We start from the raw sequence: 19,880 nt of genomic DNA, 5'->3' as shown, positions 1-19,880 counted from the left end.
GGCGCCGGCATCCTGTGACGTACCCGTCCAGTTTGAGAGCCCGGAAATGCCGGGACGTCAGAGGATGCCGGCGGCCACAGCTCCAGGGGGTCATGTGACTGGCACTGAGCGTGCAGGATAGCGCCGCTCAGTGCCAGAAATGGAAACAGAAGCCAATGCAGAAGATGCATATAATGGTAAGTGAGAATCATTGGGGGAAAAAAAAAATGGGTGAACCACCCCTTTAATCAAAGTTGCAGAAAAGCACTGTACTTTAATGTGTGCAACATGGGCCTTTGTGGGTCGGGTCCTCGTGTTTATTCCTCCTCCTCCGGCATCCTCTGTCTTGCAACCTTTTCTGTATTTGAATATTGCAGCGCCATTGCTGTTGTTGGCAGCGCGTGCCCATTCCGCCATTTTAATGAAGAAGATCTGACTACTGTGGCAATGCGCTTGCACCACCAGCAACAGCAATGGTGGCACAATATTCAAAGAAAGAAAAGGGGGCATGCTAGAGGACGCAAGAGTAGGAGGAATAAATGTAAGGACCCGACCCACAAAGACCCACCCATATTGCACACAATCAAAGTAAAGTTCTTTTCTGCAATTTGGATTAAAGATATTTAATCAACCAAGCATCCGATCTTTCTACAACAGGTATGCTTGGATTCAGCATCTTAATGCCAGTATAGCACTCCATTTACATCATATAGCAAAATCCTGGTGGATGCTCCTCTTTAATGCAGTGATGTCCATATAGTCCTCATGCTCGCTTATTAAGGAATTTAGAAGCACAGAAATACGACTTAAGGAATATCAGTAAAATGGTTGTACCTGCCAGTTTTCGGGGGCTCCTGCAATGCCCCAAGGGCAATTAATAACTCCTCTGCTGCTATCAAAGCATCAGCTGAAGGTGGTGTGGGAAAAGGAAAGTTTACCACCTAGAAAGCAAATTAGTAGGTGAATTAGAAGATGTACAACATATAATTCATAAAATGAAGGACATTTATTTCAAAGACGGTCATTCACCTTAGATAGCCGTCCATCATGTGTTCTCAGTCAAGAATGGAGAAGATGCTACTAGACACCTCTAGCCTTGTGTAATCTCCTATGAGAAACACCTGATACTTATTTCCCTCTAATACATCCTTTAGGAGGAAAGTCTTGAGCATCAACCACACTAGCCAATTTTATCAGGATGGCTGACCATCTAATGTGTATGTATAAAGCTTTAAGACATTTTGCTTATATTAGAGACTATAAAAAGTATTATATACCTACACTTTCTACTTTGGACATTATGATCATTTTTACAGGGTGTTCTCCACCTCTGGGAACCTTTTTTACTTATTATTTTTAAACATATGTATTCAGGGATAAAATACATTTTTGTTTTTTTCGGTTTCAATAAAAATATCCCAGTTTTGCTTTTACATGCTCTATGTCCCTGCATATTCAACTTTGATGTAGTCTGCAGTCGTAATTCAGCTAAGAGATGTCCAAAAGACAGATAAGTGTTTAAATGGTGCTTTACATGCTGCAACATCGCTAGCGACCTCGTTAGCGATGTGACACACCAGATCGCAGATTTGATCTGCCGAGATCGCACATGTGACCGGCGCTACAAAACCGACCTATGTGCGATCTCGACAAATCACATCTGCGATCTAGCGTGTCACACCGCTAATGAGATCGCTAGCGATGTCGCAGCGTGTAAAGCACCCTTTAGGCTCTCTGACTGGACAGCTCACTAACAGATCTCAGTAAACCCATTGTGCAGTCAGCAATAGACTGCAACAAAAAGGCTAAGGTCAAACGGTGTAACATTTTTAATGACACCCAATTAAAAAACAAAGTATTTTTAGCTAAAATCATATGTTTAAGGAAAACAAACTAAATCTATTACCCTTAAAAGGTGGACCACTCCTTTAAACGTATATTTCAGTCTTATTTAGCAATACTAGCTTTTTGTAACTGAACTAGAATAACCTAAATATCCTAATTCGCTACTAGTATTTTTCTCACCTTTTCAATGTTCAAATCTTTCATTTGAAGAACTAAATCCTCCACAGGACGCCTTGTGATTTCAGGTTGTGAAAACTGTTCAAAATCACTGAAGATAGCTGAAGAGTACAACCTAAATGTGTGCGGAAAGGGGATATATGGCACCAAATGAATATTGGTCTTGGATTCCCAAGACGTAAAGTAAACATTTCCATTACGACTGAACACACTGTATTTATTTTACTGATATGAGCTGAAAAGCTGAACATTGACCATATTCCCTAACATGAACCCGTCCATAGCTGGGTAGTCACCTGTAGCAGTGGCCGGGCTCAGTACGTCCTGCTCTTCCTGCTCTCTGATCAGCAGAAGCTTGTGAAGTCCAATCTACCCGGAAGGAGGAGACACCGGTGACTTTATCATAGTATCTTTTCTTAACCTTTCCACAGTCCACAACATATTTTATCCCAGGAATAGTTAGAGATGTTTCTGCTACATTGGTTGCCACAACGCATAGCCTAGTACCACTCGGTGGGGGGCGAAAGACCTGCATGAAAACAAGTAAAAAAGAATAAGACCTAAATCAAAGAAATTATAAATGGAATTTTATTTAAAAAGAAATTCTTACCTTGGCCTGCTTTTGAGGAGCTAGCAGGGAATACAATGGTAACACATAAAGCGGGAGGGAGGAGTCCGATTCTTCAGCTGGAGAAGGAGAAAAGCAATTACACTGCATTGCCTAATTAGATTACAGAAGTAACTGATAAAGCAGCCATGTATCTGACATATGTGCCATTTTGTATAAACCATATTATCAATAAATTAACACTCAGAAATAAGAGTAATCAAGACCTTCATCTGATCCAGCATCTCCTAAATCCAGGTCAAAGTCAGACCCCTCTCCCTCTTCATCTCCACCAGCCTCCCGATCTTCATCCCCTTCATCCATGGGCAAAGCTGAATAATTGTCTAAGCTGATTTTAGGCAGGTTCTAAATAAAAGTACAAAAAAATGCGCAGACAGTAAAACAAATGCGATTGTACCAAAGTCACATTATAGGGTTGTCAGGCTAATAATACCAATGACCCATTCTTATAGAAGGTCATCAGTATCAGAACGGTGGAGGCTGAATACCCCACTGATCAGCTGCTGAGGACTGCAGCTCGGCTCGCGTTCAGGGGTATCATCTCCAGATCTCGGGGTAGTAGTCACTCCAATGAATGGAGATGCACTGTCCAGCTCAGCTCATGGTTTACATCCAACCGCTGCAGCCAATAACAGTTGATCGGTGGGGTTGCCAGATGTCAGACCCCATAATCTGATCTTCATGACATATCCCGTTGATCCTGTGATTAATATTATTAGCCTAGACACACCCTTTAAGTTTGTATCGCTTCCAGTATAAAAATTTCTACCTTCTTTCTTTTGGACTTCTTGAATTCTTTCAGTGCCTCAGCATCCTGGCCATCCTCATCCTTTTCAACTACAACTGAAAAACAAAGTTTAACCATTTAATAAAAATAAAGTAATACATATATAAATGTTTAAAATACTTAATGTAAATTAACTGACTGAATTCCTTTATCAAAATTGATAATCTATGTATGAATACAAATGATTTAATGAGAAATAAGTAAAGACTAGGTTAGTCAGCATTAAAGCACCACTCCAGTGATAAAACCACTGTTTTATCAGCAGGAAATGATCAAAATTACACGTAGCCCAGTAAGTGACCTATCGCTGTACTCGGCCTAATCTGAGACTAGCATGATGTACAGAGAACCTGGAGACACGTCCCAAAAATGTCTGTCCTGAGATGACCCCTATAAAATCAAGCTTTCCTTTGCCTAGTGGGGCATTTTCCCATTTACTTTTAGACTTATTTAAACAGAACACAAAAATACTCTAAATCAAAAGCTCTACAACTTTCTATGCACTTTGGGTCTGAGGAATCAAAGCTTTTACACCAGAAAAAGACCCAAAATGCTAAGAAATGGCAAAAATGGGAGTTGCGCAATAATTCTGACATATTTGGGGAATTTTCACACCAGTTTAATGCTACATGCACATGCTGCGTTTTTTGGTGCAGTTTTGTTGTCAGAACTTTCTGACGTTTGACTTCCCAGCAAAGCGTATGAGAAGTCATATTTGCTATGTGCACCTTGCAGTTTGTCAGCTTTTTTATGTCAAAAGTTTGTGACAAAAAAGATGCAACATGTTCATTCTTCTAGCGTTTTTGTCAACATATGTCACAAAAACGCATCAAATACGCATGTGGTGAAAAACGCACCGAAAGAAGGGAATTTTGTTTACTTACCGTAAATTCCTTTTCTTCTAGCTCCAATTGGGAGACCCAGACAATTGGGTGTATAGCTTCTGCCTCCGGAGGCCACACAAAGTATTACACTTAAAAGTGTAAAGCCCCTCCCCTTCTGCCTATACACCCCCCGTGCATCACGGGCTCCTCAGTTTTGGTGCAAAAGCAAGAAGGTAGGAATATCCTCCACGACCTGTGGAGATCTTGGCGGACGTTGGTTTCCTAGCCTGTCTCATAGTGGCAATGACCTCTTGAGATAACCCTGATGACGCTAGGATCCAGGACTCAATGGCCACACAGTCAGGTTGAGGGCCGCAGAATTCAGATGGAAAAACGGCCCTTGGGACAGCAAGTCTGGTCGGTCTGGCAGTGCCCACGGTTGGCCCACCGTGAGATGCCACAGATCCGGGTACCACGACCTCCTCGGCCAGTCTGGAGCGACGAGGATGGCGCGGCGGCAATCGGACCTGATCTTGCGTAACACTCTGGGCAACAGTGCCAGAGGAGGAAACACATAAGGGAGTTGAAACTGCGACCAATCCTGAACTAAGGCGTCTGCCGCCAGAGCTCTGTGATCTTGAGACCGCGCCATAAATGTCGGGACCTTGTTGTTGTGCCGGGACGCCATTAGGTCGACGTCCGGCATCCCCCAGCGGCAACAGATCTCCTGAAACACGTCCGGGTGAAGGGACCATTCCCCTGCGTCCATGCCCTGGCAACTGAGAAAGTCTGCTTCCCAGTTTTCTACGCCCGGGATGTGAACTGCGGATATGGTGGAGGCTGTGGCTTCCACCCACAGCAGAATCCGCCGGACTTCCTGGAAGGCTTGCCGACTGCGTGTGCCGCCTTGATGGTTGATGTATGCCACCGCTGTTGAGTTGTCCGACTGAATTCGGATCTGCTTGCCTTCCAGCCACGGCTGGAACGCCTTTAGGGCAAGATACACTGCCCTTATCTCCAGAACATTGATCTGAAGGGAGGACTCTGTCTGAGTCCAAGTACCCTGAGCCCTGTGGTGGAGAAAAACCGCTCCCCACCCTGACAGGTTTCCGTCGTGACCACCGCCCAGGATGGGGGTAGGAAGGATTTCCCCTTCGACAGAGAAGTAGGGAGAAGCCACCACTGAAGGGAAGCCTTGGCTGCCCGCGAAAGGGAGACGTTCCTGTCGAGGGACGTCGACTTCCTGTCCCATTTGCGGAGAATGTCCCATTGAATAGGACGCAGATGAAATGCGCAAGAGGGACTGCCGCCATTGCTGCTACCATCTTCCCTAGGAAGTGCATGAGGCGCCTCTGTGGGTGTGACTGGCCTTGAAGGAGAGAGTGCACCCCTGTCTGTAGTGAACGCTGTTTGTCCAGCGGAAGTTTCACTATCGCTGAGAGGGTATGAAACTCCATGCCAAGATATGTCAGTGATTGGGCCGGTGTCAGATTTGACTTTGGAAAATTGATGATCCACCCGAAGCTCTGGAGAGTCTCCAGAGCAATGTTCAGGCTGTGTTGGCATGCCACTTGAGAGGGTGCCTTGACAAGCAGATCGTCTAAGTAAGGGATCACCGAGTGTCCTTGATAGTGTAGGACTGCTACCGCTGTTGCCATGACCTTGGTGAAGACCCGTGGGGCTGTCGCCAGGCCGAAAGGCAGTGCCACGAACTGAAGGTGTTCGCTCTGGTGCAATCGTTACGTGGAGATAAGCATCTTTGATGTCGATTGATGCTAGGAAATCTCCTTGGGACATTGAGGCGATGACGGAGCGGAGCGATTCCATCCGGAACCGCCTGGTTTTTACATGTTTGTTGAGCAGTTTGAGGTCCAGAACAGGACGGAAGGATGCGTCCTTTTTCGGCACCACGAACAAGTTGGAGTAAAAACCGTGACCCTGCTGCTGAAGAGGAACAGGGATCACCACTCCTTCCGCCTTCAGCGTGCACACCGCCTGCAGGAGAGCATTGGCTCTCTCGGGGGGCGGAGATGTTCTGAAGAATCGAGTCGGAGGACGAGAGCTGAACTCTATCCTGTAACCGTGAGATAGAATGTCTCTCACCCATCGGTCTTTTACTTGTGGCAGCCAGGTGTCGCAAAAGCGGGCGAGCCTGCCACCGACCGAGGATGCGGTGTGAGGAGACTGAAAGTCATGAGGAGGCCGCTTTGGGAGCGGTTCCTCCGGCGGTCTTTTTAGGGCGTGCCTTAGACCGCCATGATCGGAGTTCCTCTGATCTTTCTGAGGCCCTTTGGACGAGGAGAATTGAGACCTGCCCGCGGTCCGAAAGGACCGAAACCTCGATTGTACCTTTCGTGGTTGAGGTCTGTTTGGTTTGGCCTGGGGTAAGGATGAGTCCTTTCCCTTGGATTGATTAATGATTTCATCCAATTTCTCGCCAAACAGGCGGCCGCCAGAAAATGGCAAACAGGTTAAGAACTTTTTTGGAAGCAGAGTCTGCCTTCCATTCACGTAGCCACTTGGCCCTGCGGACTACCACCGAATTGGCGGATGCTACCGCCGTACGGCTCGCAGAGTCCAGGACAGCATTAATGGCGTAGGACGCAAAACGCCGACGCCTGAGTGGTTAAGGGCATCACTTGCGGAGCAGATGAACGTGTGACCGTATTAATCTGCGCATGACAAGCTGAGATAGCTTGGAGTGCCCATACGGCTGCGAATGCTGGAGCAAAAGACGCGCCGATAGCTTCAGAGATGGATTTCAACCATAGCTCCATCTGTCTGTCAGTGGCATCATTGAGTGAAGCCCCATCTTCCACTGCAACTATGGATCTAGCCGCCAGTCTGGAGATTGGAGGATCCACCTTAGGACACTGAGCCCAGCCCTTGACAACGTCAGGGGGGAAGGGATAACGTGTATCCTTAATGCGCTTGGAAAAACGCTTATCTGGACAAGCCCGGTGTTTCTGGACTGCGTCTCTGAAGTCAGAGTGATCCAGAAACGTACTCAAAGAACGCTTGGGACACCTGAAACGGAATTTCTCCTGAGAAGCCGTCCATTGTAGGAGCTGGGGGAGAAATATCCAATACCTGGTTGATGGACGCTATAAGATCATTCACTATGGCGTCACCTTCAGGTGTATCTAGGTTGAGAGCGATCTCAGGATCAGAATCCTGATCTGCTACCTCCGCTTCATCTTCCAGAGAGTCCTTGCTGAGACCCTGAGCAGTGTGATGAAGTCGAGTGAATTTCCCAGCGAGCCCGCTTAGGCGGCCTGGGACTGCGGTCCGTGTCAGGGACCTCACCCTGGGACCTGTGGGTCACCCCAGGAGCACTTTGCTGCTCCAATTGAGGGGTGCCTTGGGCCAATGATTGAACAGTGCCCGGGGCCTGAGTCACCAGTCTGGACTGTAAGGCTTCTAGTATCTTAGCAGACCATTTATCCATACTCTCAGACAGTTTGTCAGCAAATACTGCAAACTCCGTCCCTGTCACCTGGACAGTGTTAGCAGGTGGTTCTACCTGGGCCACCAGTGGCAGGGGCTCCGGCTGAGTAAGAGCTACAGGGGCCGAGCATTGCACACAATGCGGGTCAGTGGAACCTGCCGGTAGGATAGCCGCACATGAGGTACAGGTTGCAAAGTAAGCCTGTGCTTTGGCACCCTTGCTTTTTGCGGACGACATGCTGTTGTCTCCTCTGATACAATCCAGGAGGATATATAGCCAAAAATCAACAGTGCGATCATACAGTGTAATGTATAGCATATAAGCATATATATATATATGTACACTTCTGCACTCAGTGGGGCCAGCACCACAGGTGCTGCTTACCGACCGCTCAAAGCGATTGTGTGATCATCAGATTCCCTGCCTGAGCCTCCCTGTTGTCCTCTCCGGTCTGAAGTGCTGACAGGAATGGCTGCCGGCGTTCTGTGGAGAGGAGGGGGCCGTGGGCGTGCCCTTGAAAAGTGCGAGAATCTAGTGCCCCACTGTGCTGAGTGAGGGGGGAGGAGGATACTAGGTATGCTCCAGCCCTCAGCACTGCCGTCCTGTGCAGCGTCCCGCCCTTCCCCTGACTGGCAGGCCTGTGGGCGGGAATAAGCGAAACTAGGCCGCAAAAGCCGGGGACTAAAGTTATAAGCGCGGCCGGCAAATAAGCACGGCCGGCGCGGCAGTCCCCGGCGCACTAACACACCCAGCAGTGCTGCAGTGTGTGTGGCACAAGCGATCCATACGCGGTCCCCACGGGGACACAGAGTACCTCACAGTTGCAGGGCCTTGTCCCTGACGATACTCAGCTCCAGTCCAGCAGAATCCCCAGGGGCTGCGGAGGGAGCACGGTCCCAGTGCCTGGAGACCGATAAGGATCCCACTTCACCCAGAGCCCTGAGAGGGATGGGGAAGGAAAACAGCATGTGGCTCCTGCCTATGTACCCGCAATGGGTACCTCAACCTTAACAGCACCGCCGACCAGAGTGGGGTGAGAAGGGAGCATGCTGGGGGCCCTGTTATGGGCCCTCTTTTCTTCCATCCGACCTAGTCAGCAGCTGCTGCTGACTAAGATGTGGAGCTATGCGTGGATGTCAGCCTCCTTCGCACAAAGCATAAAAACTGAGGAGCCCGTGATGCACGGGGGGTGTATAGGCAGAAGGGGAGGGGCTTTACACTTTTAAGTGTAATACTTTGTGTGGCCTCCGGAGGCAGAAGCTATACACCCAATTGTCTGGGTCTCCCAATGGAGCGACAAAGAAATGCACCTACGTTACAAGTGTTTTTTTTTTTTACATTTCCAGGCCCTCTCTGACAAGGTGCAGTTTTGGTTGGATTTTGTGTGCAGAAAGAAGGGAATTTTGTTTACTTACCGTAAATTCCTTTTCTTCTAGCTCCAATTGGGAGACCCAGACAATTGGGTGTATAGCTATTGCCTCTGGAGGCCACACAAAGTATTACACTTAAAAGTGTAAGGCCCCTCCCCTTCTGGCTATACACCCCCAGTGGGATCACTGGCTCACCAGTTTTAGTGCCAAAGCAAGAAGGAGGAAAGCCAATAACTGGTTTAAAGACCAATTCAATCCGAGGAAACATCGGAGAACTGAACCATACCACATGAACAACATGTGTACCCGAAAAAACAGAAAAACCCCGAGAAAACAGGGCGGGTGCTGGGTCTCCCAATTGGAGCTAGAAGAAAAGGAATTTACGGTAAGTAAACAAAATTCCCTTCTTCTTTGTCGCTCCATTGGGAGACCCAGACAATTGGGATGTCCAAAAGCAATCCCTGGGTGGGTAAAAGAATACCTCATGATAGGGCCGTCAAACGGCCCTCTCCTACAGGTGGCCAACCGCCGCCTGAATGACTTATCTACCTAGGCTGGCGTCTGCCGAAGCGTAGGTATGCATCTGATAATGCTTGGTAAAAGTAAGTAGACTCGACCAGGTGGGTGCCTGACACACCTGCTGAGCCGTAGCCTGGTGCCGTAATGCCCAGGATGCACCCACGGCTCTGGTAGAATGGGCCTTCGGCCTTGAGAGAACCAGAAGCCCAGTAGAACTGTAGGTTTCAAGAATTGGTTCCTCGAGCCCCCGAGCAAGGGTGGATCTGGAAGCTTGCGACTGTTTACGCCGACCAGCGACAAGGACAAAGAGTGCATCCGGGTGGCGCAGGAGCGCCATGCGGGAAGTAGAACCTGAGTGCTCTCACCAGAACCAACAGATGCAAATCTTTCTGAAATTGATGGACTGGACGAGGACACAAAGAAGGTGAGGTGATATCCTGATTGATATGAAAATGGGATACCACCTTAGGGAGAAATTCCGGAACCGGACGCAGAACTACCCTGTCCTGGTGAAGGACCAGGAAGGGAGTTTGTATGAGAGCGTTGCTAGCTCGGAAACTCTCCTAAGAGACGAGACCGTTACTAGAAGGCCACTTCCCGTGAAAAACGGGAAGGGAGACATCCTTCAAAGGCTCGAAAGGCGGCATCTGGAGAGCAATTAGAACCTTGTTCAGATCTCAGGGCTCTAACGGCCGCTTGTACGGAGTGCTGAGAAGACAAACTCCCCGTAGGAACGTGCGTACCTGAGGAAGTCGTCGTTTCTGAAAAAATACAGATAGCGCTGAGACTTGTCCCTAAAGGGAACTGAGCGACAACCCATTTTCCTACCTAGATTGCAGGAAGGAAGGAAACATAGACGATGCAACCGGCCAGGGAGAAACACCCTGCGCCGAGCACCGAGATAAGAACATCTTCCACGTCCTGTGGTCAATCTTGGCGGACGTTGGTATGCTAGCCTGTCTCATGGTGGCAACCACGTCCTGAGGTAATCCTGACGACACTAGGTTCCAGGACTCAATGCCACACCATCCGGTTGAGGGCCGTAGAATTCAAATGGAAGAATGGCCCTTGAGACAGCCAGTCTGATTGGTCTGGTAGTGCCCCCGGTTAGCCTACCGTGAGGCACCACAGAACCGAGTACCACAACATCCTCGGCCAATTTGTAGCGACGAGGATGGCGCGGCCGCAGTCGGTCTTGATCTAGCGCAGTACTCTGGGCAACAATGCCAGAGGTGGCACCTAAGGTAGCTGGAACTGCGACCAATGCTGAACTAAGGCGTTTGCCGCCAGAGCTCGATGATTGTGAAACCGTGCCATGAAGCTGGCACATTGTTGTTGTGCCGTGACGCCATTAGATCGACGTCCGGCCTCTGTCAGCGGCGCCAGATCTCCTGAAACCCGTCCGGGTGAGGAGACCATACTCTTTCGGCCACACCTCAGCGACTTAGGAAGTCAGCTTCCTAGTTTCCACACTTGGGATGTGAATTGTGGATATGGTGGATGCCGTGTCTTCCACCCACATCAGAACCTGCCGGACTTCCTGGAAGGCTTGCCGGTTGCGCGTTCTTCCTTGGTGGTTGATGTATGCCACCGCTGTGGAGCTGTCCGACTGAAGTCGGATATGCTTGCTTTCCAGCCGCTGTTGGAAGGATTGTAGGGCAAGATACACTGCTCTGTGTTCAAGAACATTGATCTGAAGAGTGGACTCTTGCTGAGTCCACGTACCCTGAGCGCTGTAGTGGAGAAAAACTGCTCCCCACCCTGATAGACTCGCGTCTGTCGTAACTATCGCCCAGGACGGGGATAGGAAGGACCTTCTTTTTGACCAAGAGGTGAGAAGAAGCCACCACCGTAGAGATTCCTTGGCCGCCTGAGAAAGAACGACGACTCTGTTGAGGGACGTCGACTCCTCGTCCCATTGGCGGAGAATGTCCCATTGTAGTGGACGCAGTAAAACTGCGCGAAAGGAACTGCCTCCATTGCTACCATCTTACGTAGGAAGTGCATGAGGCGTCTCAATGTGTGCGACTGGTTCTTAAAGAAGAGCTTGCAGCCCGTAGTGAATGCTGTTTGTCTAGCGGCAGCTTCACTATCGCTGAGAGAGTAAGAAACTCTATGCCTAGATATGTTATCGATAGGGTCGGGGTCGGATCTGACTTTAAAAAGTTGATGATCCACCCAAAACTCTAGAGAGTCTCCAGCGCAACGTTCGGGCAGTGTTGGCATGTTTCCTAAGAGAGTGCCTTGACAAGTAGATCGTCTAAATACGGGACCACAGAGTGACCCTGAGAGTGCAGGACTGTGACTACTGCTGCCCTGACCTTGGCGAAGACCAGTTGGACTGTCGCTAGCCGGAAGGTAGAGCTACGAACAGAGGGTGTTCGTCTCCTATAACGAAGCGTAGAAACGCTAGTGCTCTGGAACAATCGGCACGTGTGGATAAGCATCCTTGATGCCTAATGATGCTAGGAAATATCCTTGGGACCTTGAGGCGATGACATGGCGGAGGGATTCCATCCGGAACCGCCTGGTGTCCACGAGCTTGCTGAGCATTTTTAGATCCAGAACGGGACGGAACGGCCCGTTGTTATAGGTACCGCAAAGAATTTGGGGTAAAAACCGTGACCTTGTTCCTGAAGAGGAACGGGGGTCATCACTCTTTCTGCCTATAGAGTGCACCCTGTTTGCAGAAGAGCAGCGGCCCGGCCGGGAGGTGGAGAAATTCTGAAGAATCGAGTTGGAGGACGAGAAGTGAGCTCTATCCTGTACCCGTGAGACAGAATGTCTCACACTCAATGGTCATTGACCTATGGCAGCTAAATATCGCCAAGGCGGGAGAGCCTGCTACCGACCGAGGCCGCAAGTCATGAGGAAGCCGCCTTGGAAGCGGGTTTTCAGACTGTCGCTTTTTTGGGCGAGACTGAGCCCGCTAAGAATCTTAGCTCCTCTGATCCTTTTGAGTCCACATTGGACGAGGAAAAATGGGACCTGCCCGAGCCTCGAAAAGGCCGAAAACCCCGACTGCCTCTTGCTCTGTTGGGGTTTGTTGTGTCCGGGCTGAGGAAAGGATGAATCCTTACCCCTGGACTGTTTGATGGTTACATCCAACGCTCACCAAACAGTCGGTCAGCAGAAAAAGGCAACTGGTTAGGCAACCTTTTTTGGAAGCAGAATCTGCCTTCCATTCACTTAACGAGCAGACCAGGCTCTGCTTAAAAACACGGAGTAGCGGAGGCTACCGCCGCACGGTTCGCAGAGTCCAGGACAACCTGAATCGCGTAAGAAACAAATGCAGACATTTGAGAGGTTAAGGATGCCACCTGCGGCACAGATGTACGTGTAACCGTGTCAATCTGTGTAAGACAAGCTGAAATAGCTTGGAGTGCCCCAAGGGAGAGAATGCCGGAGCCAACGGTGCGCCGACAGCCTCATAGATGGCTTTCGACCAGAGATCCATCTGTCTGTCAGTGGCATCTTTGAGTTTGCAGTTCCATCTCCCACTGCAACTATGGATCTAGCTACAAGCCTGGAGATTGGAGGATGCCGCTCGGGACATTGGGTCCAGTCCTTGACCAAGTCAGGGGACAGGGATAACGTGTATCCTAAGCCGTTTGGAGAAGCGCATATCTGGATAAGCGTGGTGTTCCTGGACTGCCTCTCTGAAGGCAGAGTGGTCCAGAAAAATACGTGAAGCTGACTCCTCCACTGGAGGAGCTGTGAGAAATAACCCACATTCTATAGATGGACGCTATAAGATTATTTACTATGGCGTCACAATCAGGTGTATCCAGATTGAGAGCGGTCTCAGGATCAGAATCCTGAGCCGCTACTTCCGCCTCATTACACAGCGAGTCCTTCTGTTAGGACCCTGATGAAACCGAGGCCGCTCATAGCGAGCCCACTTAGGCTGTCTGGGACTGACGTCCGTGCAGAGCCGTGACTCTGGGATGCGTGTGACATTCCCGGAGCTGTTAGTTATTCACACTGAGGGGGGCCATGGATCAATGATTCAACAGTGCCCATATTGTGAGAGACATGTCCGGACTGCTAGGCTTCTAGTATCATAGCCATAGTCTCAGAAAAACTGTCAGTAAATACTGCAGACACCGTCCTCATCCCCTGGCCATTAGTGCATACAATGGGAGTCTATGTACCTGCCGGCCGTATAGCCGTACATGCTGTACCAGCTGTATAGAAAAACATGTGGTTCTGCACCTTTGTTTTACACAGAGAATATGCTGATAACTCCTCCGCATAATCCAGGAGGGTATATACAACGTGCGACCAAACAGTGCAATGTATATAGTACAAGCATATCTATAAGTGCACTTCTGCACTAGTGGGGTTAGCACCACAGGTGCTGCTTAACGCCTGTTGCAGCGATTGTGTGACTATCAGAATGCCAGGGTCTTCCACACTTGTCTCTGTATCGTACAGAAACTGACACTAATGGCTGCCGGTGTCCTTGTAGAGAAGGAAGCCGTGGGCGTGCCTGAGAAAGTGCGGGAATCCGGATTCACAGTGCACACAGTGAGAGGGGTGGAGTATGCAAAACATACTCCAGCTCTCAGCTCTGCTCTATGCAGCGTCACGCCCCTACCCTGACTGTCAGGGCTGTGGGCGGTAACGAAGGGAGACTAGGCCCAGAAGCCGGGGACTCGAGTTAACAGCGCGGCCGCCGTAAAAGCGCGGGCCGCGCTGAAGTCCCCGGCGCACCACAAGTGCCAGCCGCGCCGCAGTTCCAGCGGCCGGCGCGACCGATTCATAGAAGTGGCCAGCGTCCCGCCCCTCTCCTGACTGGCAGGTCTGGGGGCGGGAACGAACGGAAGCAGGCCGCAAAAGCCGGGGACTCTAGTTATCAGCGCGGCCGCCGTAAAAGCGCGGGCCGCGCTGAAGTCCCCGGCGCACCACAAGTGCCAGCCGCGCCGCTGCCAGCGGCCGGCGCGACCGATTCCTGGAAGTGGCCAGCGTCCCGCCCCTCTCCTGACTGGCAGGTCTGGGGGCGGGAACGAACGGAAGCAGGCCGCAAAAGCCGGGGACTCTAGTTATCAGCGCGGCCGCCGTAAAAGCGCAGGCCGCGCTGAAGTCCCCGGCGCACTACAAGTGCCAGCCGCGCCGCAGTCCCAGCGGCCGGCGCGACCAATTCCCATAAGTGAGCCTGCTTCAGCAAAGCTGAATGAGGCCATGGCACAGGCGCCGCAGCGCTGATGTCCCCCGGCGCACTACAACACCCAGCATGCTGCGGTGTGAGCGCCAAATGCACGGGGACACAGAGTACCTTGAGGAAGCAGGGCCATGTCCCTGATGTACTCCGCTCCATCCAGCATCTTCTCCAGGGGCTGTAGATGGAGCACGGTCTCAGTGCCTGGAGACCGGTAAATCCCACTTCACCCAGAGCCCTGTAAAAAGGGATGGGGAAGGAATCAGCATGTGGGCTCCTGCCGCCGTACCCGCAATGGGTACCTCAACCTTACAAACACCTCCGACATACAGTGGGGTGAGAAGGGAGCATGCTGGGGACACTATATGTGTCCTCTTTTCTTCCATCCGACATAGTCAGCAGCTGCTGCTGACTAAAAAGTGGAGCTATGCGTGGATGTGTTGCCTCCTTCGCACAAAGCACAAAACTGGTGAGCCAGTGATCCCACTGGGGGTGTATAGCCAGAAGGGGAGGGGCCTTACACTTTTAAGTGTAATACTTTGTGTGGCCTCCAGAGGCAATAGCTATACACCCAATTGTCTGGGTCTCCCAATGGAGCGACAAAGAAAAACTGCAGCGTGCGCATGTAGCCTAAAGCAGCTCTGCCAAAATGAGTGAAGAATGGAGGAGCTGGGGTAGGACAGGGCAAGGCTACACCCAACGACCAAATTCAGCAAAAATGCTGGCAATTCTTACATTTTTGGAGATGCAATCGCCACGGAAGATGTATCAAACTCATTAAATTGGCGTGCACCTCTTAATGAATTTGACACATTGCACTCCAGCGAGCTATTAACATTAGTGTGTGCAATGCCAGTCTGACTGAATCAGCCCCTTTGTGTTTTACATCTCCACAATATAAGCTTACAGTCAATACCTGAGAACAATCCTGCTGACAATCAGAGACAGGAGCAAAAATAAAAAAACAACAATGGTATGAAGTCCAGGCAATGTCCTGTGAGCTCAGTACACGGCAGTAGCTGCACCGATCTCCCGGCTAGTTTGCTACAATCAGTCTGTCGCTTCAAAATGTAAACAAGAAAGTTCTCATTCACTGACCGTAATATCGGAAAATGGTAACTGAAAACAGTATTAGTCAATCTAATTAATGTAGGTAATGTGATCATATACAGTAGATAAAAATTGAAAATGCCTTTACCCATGCACGCAGAAAAGCAACCACTCAAATCAAAGTAACACGGGCTGCATTGTAAAATTCACCTCTATCCAGCAACCAAAAATTTACTGACAAGTATAAAAGTAAGTACTATTCCTATAATGCTCATCAAATACGGGAAGTTAGCATCTGCCTCATAGGGTTTCTGACTTCTTTTGGATCAACATGTCAGGCTATAGGTTGAACTCGATGGACTGGCGTCTACTGTCAAACTTAAAGTGAACCTGTCAACTACGAGCAGTTCTGGGTGCATATTGCTAATCCCTGCCTAACCGTCCCTGCATCTAGCAGCAAACAAAGAACAAAAAAGTATTTCTAAAAATCCTTTATGATATGCTAATGAGCGCTGGGACTAGTTGCAAGGGCATTATGTCCCCCGACTAGTCCGCCCTCTCAGGATGTTAGCACGCCCACAGGGGCGTGGTAACATGCTATTAAATGCCCATTGTCATCGGCGGTGATGCTCGTACCTGTGTCCACTGTCATAGCCTCAGAACACCAGGTTTAGGGTCAGTGCATACGATCACAAGTCCCAGCACTACCGGTCATACGCACTGTGAAGCTGGGTGTACGCGTCCTGGCGTGCATGACGGAAGTGCCACAACTTCAGATAATACGCACTGATCCTAAACTCGGTGTTCCGAAGTCGAGACAGCAGACAAGTACATGCATCACCGCTGATGACGCTGGGCAACGGGCATTGAATAGCATGTTAGCACGTCTCTGTGGGCGTGTTAACATACTGAGAGGGCGGACTAGTCGGGGGACATAACGCCCTTGCGACTAGCCCCTGCACTCATTAGCATATCAAAGGATTTTTAGAAATACTTTTTCTACAGATCTCTTTATCTATGCTAGTATAGACTAGGACAGTTAGGCAGGGACTAGCAATATCCACCCAGAACTGTTCGTGGCTCTGGGTGCATATTGCACCTGACAGGTTCCCTTTAAAAACTATGAAAGAATCATCTTAGAGAAAACACAATCATTTTCTGTTCACAGCTGACATTTTCTATTATGTAGAAGCCAAACAGCAGCGGCACGGGTCTGTCTCCAGGCTCTGATTTACACTCCTGCAGTCTAATGAACTGTCATTTCTGTGAGCAGTAATAGGTAAGAGATGCTTTTCAGCCTCGGATTGTACATGAAAATGTTTTAAAGGGTTATTACACAGATAAACTAATTAAATGCAGAAAAGTGGGGTCCTACCTGAAATCAAGGCTCTGCTGACCCGAGATTGGGGCTATAACCCCTGGCTTGAATGGGGGCAGGAATGCATATTCTCGACTTTTACCCCATACAACGTCAATGGGTCAGTTGAAGGAAGCCAAGCACTATACTCGGCTTTTAAAGAGTATCTGTCACCATATTTTTGCCACTTAAGCTGAGAGCAGTATAACGTAGGGGCAGAGACCCTGATTCCAGCGGTGTGTTACTTACTGGGCTGCTTAGTGTAGTTTTGATAAAATCACTGATAAATCAGCAGTAGATTATCATTACATGACTACTTGCCCTGCTGCCAGGTAGTCCAGCAAATTCATGAGCTATGCAGCAGAGAAAATATTGATTTTATCAAAATGACAGCAAACAGCTCAGTAAGTGACACATCGCTGGAATCAAGGTCTCTGTCTCTATAGTATGCTGCTATCAGATCGGGTAGCAAAAATCTAGTGACAGATGACTTAATGGGAATCTGTCTGATTGTAATCTTAGCGCACCATGATGTAGTGACTGAGATGCTGATTCCAGTGATGTGTCACTTACTAGATTGCTTAATGTTGTTTTAATTAATTCAATGTTTTAATCAGCAGGAGACAAACGCTACAGGACTAGCTGTCTTGCATTTATAGCTATTCAGCTATGCATACCGTCGCTCCCACTGCATTAAAGCAAGCAGCCCAGTAAGTGACATCACTGGAATCAGGGTCTATGCCCCTGCATCATGCTGCTCTCAGATTATATAGTAAAAAAAAAACAGCTGACAGATTTATGCAAGTCATATAGACAATGCTCACAGCAAGTTGGGCTGTAGTGTGTACATCGCCCAGGCCAAAAGCTAATGCTCTACCAGGATACAGCTAAACCCCCACTAATGTGGAAGCGTCACAGGTGCAGGAGAAGCAGATTACACTCACACCTCCATGGAATGGAGGGGAGGCGAATGCTAGATGATAAAACTGCACACAAGTGGCTTGCATAGAGCGCTGTTCACATGCAATGGCACAGTCACAAACCCGCAGCCTATTAGGTGACGCCCTTCTATTAGATCAGGCGGGCTGCCAAGCCGTACCCCACTGTGTATCATGCACGGACAGACACTCTACAATGCAAGGCCCAACAGAAAGGGGCCTGGCTGTATCCTGTACAAACAAAAAAATATGAGGTTTTTGTTGGTATTTATGGCCATAAAACGTAAGCCTACACCATTTTTATTTTTATATTTAGTGTAGGGACCTACAGACATGAGGTCCCATGACGAGGGTGTAGGCTTACGTTTTATGGCCATAAATACCAACAAAAACCTCATATTTTTTTGTTTGTACAGGATACAGCCAGGCCCCTTTCTGTTGGGCCTTGCATTGTAGAGTGTCTGTCCGTGCATGATACACAGTGGGGTACGGCTTGGCAGCCCGCCTGATCTAATAGAAGGGCGTCACCTAATAGGGTGCGGGTTTGTGACTGTGCCATCTGCATGTGAACAGCGCTCTATGCAAGCCACTTGTGTGCAGTTTTATCATCTAGCATTCGCCTCCCCTCCATTCCATGGAGGTGTGTGTGTGATCTGCTTCTCCTGCACCTGTGACGCTTCCACATTAGTGGGAGTTTAGCTGTATCCTGGTAGAGCATTAGCTTTTGGCCTGGGCGATGTACACACTACAGCCCAACTTGCTGTGAGTAATACTTAATTTTTGGAGGACATTGTCATATTGACAATGAAAGCAAAGCAAGTCAAGCATGTGAAAACTTACCTTCAGACCCTTGCTTTTCTCGGCAAGGGAACATTTTTCTCAACCGCCTACAAAGGGAATGTACTTCTGCTTGACCTGTGAGGAACACCAAGATGCCCCCTAATAATAAAAAGACATTTTATATGTAATTAATTTTTTTCATTTTATTAATAATAGGGTAACCGTTTACTACCACCAGTTATAAAAAAAGAAATCAGCATATAAAAACTGTACAGTTATATGTCTTTTCATTAACTATGGCACCTTGGAAGAAATCATCTCTAATGCAATAGTTCCATAGGCAATGTATAATCTTACCTGCTGGGAGCATTCGGTGAATCTTGCAGACCTTCCTGAAACATTCCCCTGCGTAGTCATCCAATGGAGTCCGTTTATTAAAGTGGACCGTGACGGGAAACTGCCGGGAATCCACCTACACATATACAGGAAAAGAAGCAACACATGCGTAAACAACTGGGATCAGAACAAAAGAAGGGAATTTTGTTTACTTACCGTAAATTCCTTTTCTTCTAGCTCCTATTGGGAGACCCAGACAATTGGGTGTATAGCTTCTGCCTCCGGAGGCCACACAAAGTATTACACTTTAAAAAGTGTAACCCCTCCCCTCTGCCTATACACCCTCCCGTGCATCACGGGCTCCTCAGTTTTGGTGCAAAAGCAGGAAGGAGGAAACTTATAAATTGGTCTAAGGTAAAATCAATCCGAAGGATGTTCGGAGAACTGAAAACCATGAACCAAAGAAGGGAATTTTGTTTACTTACCGTAAATTCCTTTTCTTCTAGCTCCAATTGGGAGACCCAGACAATTGGGTGTATAGCTATTGCCTCTGGAGGCCACACAAAGTATTACACTTAAAAGTGTAAGGCCCCTCCCCTTCTGGCTATACACCCCCAGTGGGATCACTGGCTCACCAGTTTTAGTGCCAAAGCAAGAAGGAGGAAAGCCAATAACTGGTTT

The 19,880-nt window shown here is 48.8% G+C and overlaps 1 protein-coding gene across 2 annotated transcripts in view; it reads right to left on the bottom strand.

Annotated features, from left to right (window-relative positions):
* DHX37 (DEAH-box helicase 37) overlaps window positions 1–19,880 on the bottom strand; it is a 218,764-nt gene that overhangs the window by 90,956 nt on the left and 107,928 nt on the right. For both annotated transcript variants that reach the window (XM_075322468.1, XM_075322461.1), the window contains exons 11-18: window positions 19,221–19,335; window positions 18,924–19,022; window positions 3,399–3,472; window positions 2,836–2,974; window positions 2,612–2,688; window positions 2,298–2,530; window positions 2,005–2,116; window positions 814–920 (exon numbers count right to left, since the gene is read on the bottom strand). In XM_075322468.1, the coding sequence (XP_075178583.1) occupies window positions 814–920; window positions 2,005–2,116; window positions 2,298–2,530; window positions 2,612–2,688; window positions 2,836–2,974; window positions 3,399–3,472; window positions 18,924–19,022; window positions 19,221–19,335 (956 nt within the window). The remainder of the gene's footprint in view (window positions 1–813; window positions 921–2,004; window positions 2,117–2,297; window positions 2,531–2,611; window positions 2,689–2,835; window positions 2,975–3,398; window positions 3,473–18,923; window positions 19,023–19,220; window positions 19,336–19,880) is intronic.

Source organism: Anomaloglossus baeobatrachus, chromosome 1, assembly GCF_048569485.1.
Source record: "Anomaloglossus baeobatrachus isolate aAnoBae1 chromosome 1, aAnoBae1.hap1, whole genome shotgun sequence".
Taxonomy (NCBI): Eukaryota; Metazoa; Chordata; class Amphibia; order Anura; family Aromobatidae; genus Anomaloglossus; species Anomaloglossus baeobatrachus.
The sequence above is the reverse complement of the archived record's forward strand: the minus strand, read 5'-3'. Positions and strand labels throughout refer to the sequence as shown.